Source organism: Petromyzon marinus, unplaced genomic scaffold (genome assembly GCF_048934315.1).
Source record: "Petromyzon marinus isolate PM22_M1 ecotype Great Lakes invasive population unplaced genomic scaffold, UKy_Petmar_22M1.pri1.0 PM_G_Scaffold_34, whole genome shotgun sequence".
Lineage (NCBI taxonomy): Eukaryota > Metazoa > Chordata > Hyperoartia > Petromyzontiformes > Petromyzontidae > Petromyzon > Petromyzon marinus.
In genome coordinates, this window is record NW_027422917.1 from 669,060 (window position 1) to 679,559 (window position 10,500).

At 43.2% G+C, this 10,500-nt stretch overlaps 1 protein-coding gene across 1 annotated transcript; it reads left to right on the forward strand.

The window, feature by feature from the left end:
* Nucleotides 1-561: 561 nt before the first annotated feature.
* On the forward strand, nt 562-9,517 carry LOC142915698 (gap junction gamma-1 protein-like). Its single transcript, XM_076061395.1, has 3 exons — nt 562-889; nt 1,857-2,306; nt 8,610-9,517. The coding sequence occupies exons 1-3, from the start codon at nt 588-590 to the stop codon at nt 8,788-8,790; spliced, it is 933 nt and encodes a 310-aa protein (XP_075917510.1). The 5' UTR covers nt 562-587; the 3' UTR covers nt 8,791-9,517.
* The last annotated feature ends 983 nt before the right edge of the window (nt 9,518-10,500 follow it).

The following is a 10,500-nucleotide window of genomic DNA, read 5'->3' on the forward strand; positions in this document are numbered from 1 at the left end:
GGTTCTTCACGTTCTGCAGATGTAGATGCCATTGGTTCTTCACGTTCTGTCGATGTAGATGCCACTGGTTCTTCACGTTCTGCAGATGTAGATGCCACTGGTTCTTCATGTTCTGTCGATGTAGATGCCACTGGTTCTTCACGTTCTGCAGATGTAGATGCCACTGGTTCTTCACGTTCTGTAGATGTAGATGCCACTGGTTCTTCACGTTCTGCAGATGTAGATGCCACTGGTTCTTCACGTTCTACAGATGTAGATGCCACTGGTTCTTCACATTCTGCAGATGTAGATGCCACTGGTTCTTCACGTTCTGCAGATGTAGATGCCACCGGTTCTTCATGTTCTGCAGATGTAGATGCCACTGGTTCTTCACATTCTGCCAATGTAGATGCCACCACTGCCATTTATTGTGCGTGGAGGTTGAACTTACGACTCTCATTCCAAACGGGCAACTGGACAAACGGGATAGGTTTTTTTATTATCTCTAAAAGTCCTGAAGTTGAATGTTTGTAAGTAGAGTAGTGCCTGTACAAACACGGGTGAACGTTTCCCCGCAGCGGCGTCGCTGAATTAGACCGGCGGCCACGATGAGCTGGGGCTACCTCACACATCTGCTGGAGGAGGTTCATCGGCACTCCACCTTCCTGAGCAAGCTGTGGATCACCACCTTCGTCATCTTTCGCGTCGTTCTCACGACGGTCGCCGGCGAGTCCATCTACTACGACGAGCAGGGCCGCTTCTCGTGCAACACGGCGCAGCCCGGTTGCGAGAACGTCTGCTACGACAGCTTCGCCCCGCTCTCCCACGTCCGCTTCTGGGTGTTCCAGATCATCGCGGTCGCCACGCCCACCATCCTGTACCTCGGCTTCGCAGTGCATCGCATCACCAGGTACCGAGGTTCTCGGAGGGAGTTTTCACAGTGGGGGGGGGGGGGGGGGGGGCTACGGTGGAAATTTGAATGGCTGCCCGCAGTTGGAAATGTTTTAATTTGTTTTTTAATTAGGTTGCGCCGTCGATTTGGTCACGAGTTTGAACGGTGAAAGTGCCGGCAAGGTTTCCCCTTGACTTAGGAACGGAGTTCCGTTCCCGAGTCCCCCCGTCGGTACGTCCGAACGGCTAGTTCAGTTCGGGAGGGCGAATGTGCGCTGTGTTTAAACACGCACACGGTCAGTGTCGTAAAATATTCTGCGATTCAACAGCAAAAAGGGAAGCATTGTTAAACTCTTCAACAATAAGAAATATAATACATTTGCATGCGATATTATAATTGCATATGTATAAAAGGCAAAGTTGTGAGTATGTGTCTGTTCAAAATGTTTAGCGTACTTCCCGACATGCAACAAACTTGAAATTTGCCATGTGGGTACTTTCCATACTGTACACCATGCAAACATACAAATACACTTATTTTTTTTGGGGGGGGGGGTGGGGAAATGACGATGAAGTGTGGCGAGAATCGATATCTGGTGAGCTTTGTGGTATCGATTAAACAGGAATAGGCTGATTCTAAAGAAATCTACAACCTTCGATTCCTTTGCGCGATCTAAAGAATCGAATCTTGGCGCACGAGCGTACGTTTTTTTACGCCGCGCGTTGGGTTTCATTTTAGTTTTTACGAATGAGGCAATGATCAAAGTTTTTTTTTTTCCATTTGTATATGTTATGGTTTTAAGTTTTGAGAAGTTTTTCAATATATGTTTTCCCCCGGGCAACGCCGGGTGCTTCCCGCTTAGTAGTAAATAAAGCGTCAAATTTTAAAGGAAGGTAAATATTTTCACTTACCTCGAGTCCCGACGGTGGCTCGCTCGTAGCGAGGGGTGAAACTTCGACGCCGCCGCCGCTCTCTGTCGTGGTAGGATCGAGTACAAGCGAGACGAACAAACTAAGCGAGCCAAGCGAACCGGCGGCCCCGACCGCGTGATTGAAGGCACGGAGAAAGAGGAGGAGGTGGAAGAGGAGGTGGAGGAGGAGGGTGAAGAAGACGGCGAGGGGAAGCAGCACAACGAGCGGTGGAGGATCAAGACGGACGGCCTGATGGTGGCCTACACCCTCCAGCTGCTGGCCCGCACGCTGGCCGAGGTTGGCTTCCTGGAGGTGGCCCCGCGCTTCGAGTGCGTCCGTCACCCCTGCCCGCACCGGGTCGATTGCTTTGTGTCGCGCCCCACGGAGAAGACCGTCTTCCTTCTGGTCATGTACGCGGTCGCCGGTCTCAGCCTCCTGCTCGAACTGTCCGAGATTGCCTACCTGGGGCTGGGCACCATCCACGACTCGCTGAGCGGGTGGCGCCCGCGCCGGCTACGGAGCAGGTGGGGGGCCTCGACGGCGCGGTTGGCCACGGTCGGCTATGCGGGGGGAGGGGTGGGGGGCGGAAAAAGTTCGGCGCGCGGACGGAGGTTGTCGGCTTCGGCGTTGGATCGCGAGAAACGAAAGCGTCGTCTCGTCAAAGCCGCCAACTTGTAGTAGCGGCGTTGCGTCACGGAAACGAAACGTGCCGGGTCGCTACCGGCTCGACACTCGCCGGCTGCGTGTCAGAGAGTGACCCCCAACTACGCCTACAATTCGAGTTTCCGTGACGTTTCGCCGATGATGACAACAGCAAAAAAACATCATGGGACCTCCCTTGCCAGTAACAAGATATAAGAATTTGTTTTACCCTTTTTTAGCAGTAAAACAGCTGTGTGAACGTGATAACACCAAACGTAAACCTCTTGCAAGGAATCATCTCACTGCATTGGCCACACACACGGTACTTGTAATGAACATGCAAACAGAAACACGCTCTGGTAGTCTATGATGATGATGATGCATTGTCTTTGAAACTGATTGTTCCACACCAGAGACAGCTTTCTTTAGAGCCTCGTGTGTCTCACCCCGAGCTGTCAATGTCTTCGTAGTGGCATTGTCCTCTCATCTAACACTGTTTGAGACTAGGCTCTAAACAAAGCTGTCTCTTATTTTTGGTTCTTTCGCTAAAGTCACGTGGAAGGGAAATAATATTGGTTCCATCAGCTCCCCAACCGCTATATATATAGATGATGTGTGTAGTTTATAGTGTAGTGTATAGTGTAGTGTATGTGTTGATAGCTATGTATATAGATGTTGTGTGTAGTTTATAGTGTAGTGTATAGTGTAGTGTATGTGTTGATAGCTATGTATATAGATGTTGTGTATAGTTTATAGTGTAGTGTATGTGTTGATATCTATGTATATAGATGTTGTGTATAGTTTATAGTGTAGTGTATAGTGTAGTGTATGTGTTGATAGCTATGTATATAGATGTGTGTAGTTTATAGTGTAGTGTATAATGTAGTGTATGTGTTGATAGCTATGTATATAGATGTGTATAGTTTATAGTGTATAGTGTAGTGTATGTGTTGATAGCTATGGATATAGATGTTGTGTGTAGTGTATAGTGTAGTGTATGTGTTGATAGCTATGTATATATGTTGTGTGTAGTTTATAGTGTAGTGTATAGTGTAGTGTATGTGTTGATAGCTATATATATAGATGTTGTGTGTAGTGTATAGTGTAGTGTATAATGTAGTATATGTGTTGATAGCTATGTATATAGATGTTGTGTATAGTTTATAGTGTAGTGTTTAGTGTAGTGTATGTGTTGATAGCTATGTATATAGATGTTGTGTGTGTAGTGTATAGTGTAGTGTATAGTGTAGTGTATGTGTTGATAGCTATGTATATAGATGTTGTGTGTGTAGTGTATAGTGTAGTGTATAGTGTAGTGTATGTGTTGATAGCTATGTGTATATATGTTGTGTATAGTTTATAGTGTAGTGTATAGTGTAGTGTATGTGTTGATAGCTATGTATATAGATGTGTGTAGTTTATAGTGTAGTGTATAATGTAGTGTATGTGTTGATAGCTATGTATATAGATGTGTATAGTTTATAGTGTAGTGTATAGTGTAGTGTATGTGTTGATAGCTATGTATATAGATGTTTGTAGTGTATAGTGTAGTGTATAATGTAGTGTATGTGTTGATAGCTATGTATATATATGTTGTGTGTAGTTTATAGTGTAGTGTATAGTGTAGTGTATGTGTTGATAGCTATGTATATAGATGTTGTGTGTGTAGTGTATAGTGTAGTGTATGTGTTGATAGCTATGTATATAGATATTGTGTGTAGTTTATAGTGTAGTGTATAGTGTAGTGTATGTGTTGATAGCTATGTATATAGATGTGTGTAGTTTATAGTGTAGTGTATAATGTAGTGTATGTGTTGATAGCTATGTATATAGATGTGTATAGTTTATAGTGTATAGTGTAGTGTATGTGTTGATAGCTATGGATATAGATGTTGTGTGTAGTGTATAGTGTAGTGTATGTGTTGATAGCTATGTATATATGTTGTGTGTAGTTTATAGTGTAGTGTATAGTGTAGTGTATGTGTTGATAGCTATATATATAGATGTTGTGTGTAGTGTATAGTGTAGTGTATAATGTAGTATATGTGTTGATAGCTATGTATATAGATGTTGTGTATAGTTTATAGTGTAGTGTTTAGTGTAGTGTATGTGTTGATAGCTATGTATATAGATGTTGTGTGTGTAGTGTATAGTGTAGTGTATAGTGTAGTGTATGTGTTGATAGCTATGTATATAGATGTTGTGTGTGTAGTGTATAGTGTAGTGTATAGTGTAGTGTATGTGTTGATAGCTATGTGTATATATGTTGTGTATAGTTTATAGTGTAGTGTATAGTGTAGTGTATGTGTTGATAGCTATGTATATAGATGTTGTGTGTGTAGTGTATAGTGTAGTGTATGTGTTGACAGCTATGTATATAGATGTTGTGTGTGTAGTGTATAGTGTAGTGTATAGTGTAGTGTATGTGTTGATAGCTATATATATAGATGTTGTGTGTAGTGTATAGTGTAGTGTATAATGTAGTGTATGTATTGATAGCTATGTATATAGATGTGTATAGTTTATAGTGTAGTGTATAGTGTAGTGTATGTGTTGATAGCTATGTATATAGATGTTGTGTGTAGTGTATAGTGTAGTGTATAATGTAGTGTATGTGTTGATAGCTATGTATATATGTTGTGTGTAGTTTATAGTGTATAGTGTAGTGTATGTGTTGATAGCTATGTATATAGATGTTGTGTGTGTAGTGTATAGTGTAGTGTATGTGTTGATAGCTATGTATATAGATATTGTGTGTATAGTGTATAGTGTAGTGTATGTGTTGATAGCTATGTATATAGATGTTGTGTGTGTAGTGCATAGTGAAGTGTATAGTGTAGTGTATGTGTTGATAGCTATGTATATAGATGTTTTGTGTGTAGTTTATAGTGTAGTGTATAGTGTAGTGTATGTGTTGATAGCTATGTATATAGATGTTTTGTGTGTAATTTATAGTGTAGTGTATGTGTTGATAGCTATATATATAGATGTTGTGTGTAGTGTATAGTGTAGTGTATAGTGTCGTGTATGTGTTGATAGCTATGTATATAGATGTTGTGTGTGTAGTGTATAGTGTAGTGTATGTGTTGATAGCTATGTATATAGATATTGTGTGTATAGTGTATAGTGTAGTGTATGTGTTGATAGCTATGTATATAGATGTTGTGTGTGTAGTGCATAGTGAAGTGTATAGTGTAGTGTATGTGTTGATAGCTATGTATATAGATGTTTTGTGTGTAGTTTATAGTGTAGTGTATAGTGTAGTGTATGTGTTGATAGCTATGTATATAGATGTTTTGTGTGTAATTTATAGTGTAGTGTATGTGTTGATAGCTATATATATAGATGTTGTGTGTAGTGTATAGTGTAGTGTATAGTGTCGTGTATGTGTTGATAGCTATGTATATAGATGTTTTGTGTGTAGTTTATAGTGTATAGTGTAGTGTATGTGTTGATAGCTATGTATATAGATGTTTTGTGTGTACTTTATAGTGTAGTGTATAGTGTAGTGTATGTCTTGATAGCTATGTATATAGATGTTGTGTGTAGTGTATAGTGTAGTGTATAATGTAGTGTATGTGTTGATAGCTATGCATATATGTTGTGTGTAGTTTATAGTGTAGTGTATAGTGTAGTGTATGTGTTGATAGCTATGTATATAGATGTTGTGTGTGTAGTGTATAGTGTAGTGTATGTGTTGACAGCTATGTATATAGATGTTGTGTGTATAGTGTAGTGTATAGTGTAGTGTATGTTTGATAGCTATGTATATAGATGTTGTGTGTGTAGTGTATAGCTACCATTCGGTTGTGGGGGCCTCCTCTGACGGGAACCGCACCGGGTGACTTTCGTGAGCGCTCGCAACGTTCATACATTACGGCGTTAACAATTATTCATAATCAAGGTTTTTGGGTTTAGATTGCACTATCTACTGCACTATCTAATGCACTATACACTACACTATACACTACACTATACACTGCACTATACACTACTATACACTACACTATACACTGCACTATACACTACACTATACACTGCACTATACACTATATACACTACACTATATACTACACTATCCACTACACTATACACTACACTATACACTACACTACTATACACTATACACTGCTATGCACTACACTATACACTACACTACTATACACTATACACTACACTACTATACACTACACTACTATACACTACACTACTACAGTCTACATTAGTGGTTTATTATTTTATGATAGACAACAACAACCGCCATTGGTCACTAAGTGGTGGTGACGTCACCACGACGCTTGTGCCAGGCTATGTGCACCTTGAGGCCAAGTGAAGTGTCGAACGCCTGCTGGCATGTCACGGGGCAGACCCAGGTGCCACTGGTCGACTGAGATGACTGAAATGACTGGCTGATGCACCACCTGTGCCCCCTACTGTGCCAACTTGCTGTGCTTTAGACAGACACACAGACAGACAGGACAGGCGGACAGACACAGACAAGAGGAACACAGAGACAGAGAAAGATAGACAGACAGAGAGACACAGGCAGAGAGAGACATAGAGGCAAACAGAGATACAGACGTACAGAGAGATGTTGAATCGAACACCCTTAACTCGCTCCATTGAAAGAGATTCCTCGATCTTTGCCCATCCCCGAAAGTCGTTCAAGTTTCTATTTATTTCATTGTGTGTGGTGTGTACGTGTAAGCAATGTGGGATATCGATGTACACGGATATGAACAATATCAGCAGACAAGACGTCTTTCATACTCTTTGGTTCTTTCAGTAAAGTCACGTAGGTAGAAAAAATAAAATAATAATAAAAGAAATCACGATGTTTCGATCACAACACGAGCAGTCATCCTCAGGCGAAACATCCAGACATTGTTGCGGCAGAAGTCACGTGAGTTACAGAACGTGACAAAGGTGCTCCCCGCCCCCCCCCCCCCCCCCCCCCCGTGGCTCGCCCCGCTCAGCTGAGCATTGTTTTAATGCGGTGGGCTCACGTGAAATGTATTTCTGTAAAAGGAAGGTACTTTGAAAACCCACTGGCTTTACTCTTTTACAGTGAGGGAAAAAAGTATTTCATCCCCTGCTCATTTTGTACGTTTGCCCACTGACAAAGAAATGATCAGTATATGATTTTAATGGTAGGTTTATTTGAACAGTGAGAGACAGAATAACAACAACAAAATCTGGAAAAAGGCATGTCAAAAATGTTATAATTTGATTTGCATTTTAATGAGGGAAATAAGTATTTGACCCCTCTGCAAAACATGACTTAGTACTTGGTGGCAAAACCGTTGTTAGCAATTACAGAGGTCAGACGTTTATTGTAGTTGGTCACCAGGTTTACACACATCTCAGGAGGGATTTTGTCCCACTCCTCTTTGCAGATCTCCAAGTCCTTAAGGTTTCGAGGCTGACGTATGGCAACTCAATCTTCAGCTCCCTCCACAGATTTTCTATGGGATGAAGGTCTGGAGACTGGCTAGGCCACTCCAGAACCTTAATGTGCTTCTTCTTGAGCCACTCCTTTGTTGCCTTGGCCGTGTGTTTTGGGTCATTGTCATGCTGGAATACCCATCCACGACCCATTTTAAATGCCCTGGCTGAGGGAAGGAGGCTCTCACCCAAGATTTGACGGTACATGGCCCCGTCCATCGTCCCTTTGATGTGGTGAAGTTGTCCTGTCCCCTTAGCAGAAAAACACCCCCAAAGCATAATGTTTCCACCTCCATGTTTGACGGTGGGGATGGTGTTCTTCCTGGGGTCATAGCATTCCTCCTGCTCCAGACACGGCGAGTTGAGTTGATGCCAAAGAGCTCCATTTTGGTCTCATCTGACCACAACACTTTCACCCAGTTGTCCTCTGAATCATTGAGATGTTCATTGGCAAACTTCAGACGGGCATGTATATGTGCTTTCTTGAGCAGGGGGACCTTGTGGGCGCTGCAGGATTTCAGTCCTTCACGGCACTATACACTATATACACTACACTATACTATACACTACACTACTATACACTACACTACTATACACTACACTATCCACTGCACCATACACTATACTATACACTACACTATACATGCAATATAACCCAAAAAAACCCCTCTATCATGGACAGTGTATATATATTTTTTTGTTAATGAAAATACTCTTCTTGAAATTTGACTCGTTTCTAGGGTGGCAGATGCCGTCGAGCCGGAATCGACGGCGGGTCCCAGAGCGATGTCACCGTCAGAATTGTGGCAGCTCCTTGACGAGGTGCAGAAACTTCAGACGGAGCTGGGGGTGACGCCGAGACCCCACCAGGAGCCCCCCGAGCAAGACGCTGGCGAAGCGTCCGGCAAGTCTTGGGTTTAGCGTGCTAGTATTACTCTCGGGCATCGTTATCGCTCAATCGCTTTTCGCCATCCCACGTTCCATTTACTCGGCCCCCCCAACGCGCCGCCGCCGTTTGGATCGTCTCGACTTTGAAGGTCTTCGTGACATTCTTCCGTCGAGATTCAATCGGAGGCGACCGTCTGCGCTTTTAAGATTCGAGCGGCAGAGCGCGGGCACCCCGCTAACCCGCTCGCGACGGCACGGGGGGTACGCCAGCACCCAGCCTCGTGGCTCGGGGGATTCGGCGCTGGGTTTGTAACCCAGAGCGTTGAGAGTTCAAATCTCCTTAGAACGCGTTTTGTGTGGCATTGTGGCTTTCGCATTCGGCCAACGTATAAATGCACGAGTCGGGGGGGGGGGGAATGTTTGCGTGAGTGTTTAATCAATATGGAGGTGTGTTTTGATTAAAGCAACCCAAATATTTTTGTTACTTTAGCTTACTTCTTAATTTGTGTGAGTTTCTGTTTTCGTTGTTTTGTTAAACTTCCTCGTTCATCGGTGGATAAGAGGGCCTGAGTTTAGCGGGCACGTCGTTATTATACCGTAACAGCCTGCTCCGATTTATATTTTGTCAAACCAAAAGGCGTTTAAGATGCTGGCTATGCGGTTTGTGAACAGCTGTGGCCAAATCTGAACGGCAGGTGACACAGTGTTGTATGTATTGTTTTTCAGAAAAATATTCAATAAAATTGGGAAATGTAAATTATTATTGTGTATTTCATGTTAATTGATGCTAATTGAGTACGTTTAATATGATCAATCGCACACACCCACTAAACACACGCACACCCCCACTAAACACAGACACGTAGGTAAAATAAAATAAATGAAAACGAAATTAAATCACGACGTTTTGGAGGCAACACAAGCTTCCGTCTTCAGATGGAAACCGTCAGCAAAATTGCTTTGATAGCAGGCTACAGTCTACATTAGTGGTTTATTATTTTATGATAGACAACAACAACCGCCATTGGTCACTAAGTGGTGGTGACGTCACCACGACGCTTGTGCCAGGCTATGTGCACCTTGAGGCCAAGTGAAGTGTCGAACGCCCGCTGGCATGTCACGGGGCAAACCCAGGTGCCACTGGTCGACTGAGATGACTGAAATGACTGGCTGATGCACCACCTGTGCCCCCTACTGTGCCAACTTGCTGTGCTTTAGACAGACACACAGACAGACAGGACAGGCGGACAGACACAGACAAGAGGAACACAGAGACAGAGAAAGATAGACAGACAGAGAGACACAGGCAGAGAGAGACATAGAGGCAAACAGAGATACAGACGTACAGAGAGATGTTGAATCGAACACCCTTAACTCGCTCCATTGAAAGAGATTCCTCGATCTTTGCCCATCCCCGAAAGTCGTTCTAGTTTCTATTTATTTCATTGTGTGTGGTGTGTACGTGTAAGCAATGTGGGATATCGATGTACACGGATATGAACAATATCAGCAGACAAGACGTCTTTCATACTCTTTGGTTCTTTCAGTAAAGTCACGTAGGTAGAAAAAATAAAATAATAATAAAAGAAATCACGATGTTTCGATCACAACACGAGCAGTCATCCTCAGGCGAAACATCCAGACATTGTTGCGGCAGAAGTCACGTGAGTTACAGAACGTGACAAAGGTGCTCCCCGCCCCCCCCCCCCCCCCCCCCCCGTGGCTCGCCCCGCTCAGCTGAGC

Coding starts and splice junctions, on each gene's coding strand:
- LOC142915698 (XM_076061395.1), top strand. CDS start 588: ATGAGCTGGGGCTACCTCACACATCTGCTGGAGGAGGTTCATCGGCAC. Junction 890..1,856: donor GCAGTGCATCGCATCACCAG/GTACCGAGGTTC, acceptor CTGTCGTGGTAG/GATCGAGTACAAGCGAGACG. Junction 2,307..8,609: donor CCGCGCCGGCTACGGAGCAG/GTGGGGGGCCTC, acceptor ACTCGTTTCTAG/GGTGGCAGATGCCGTCGAGC.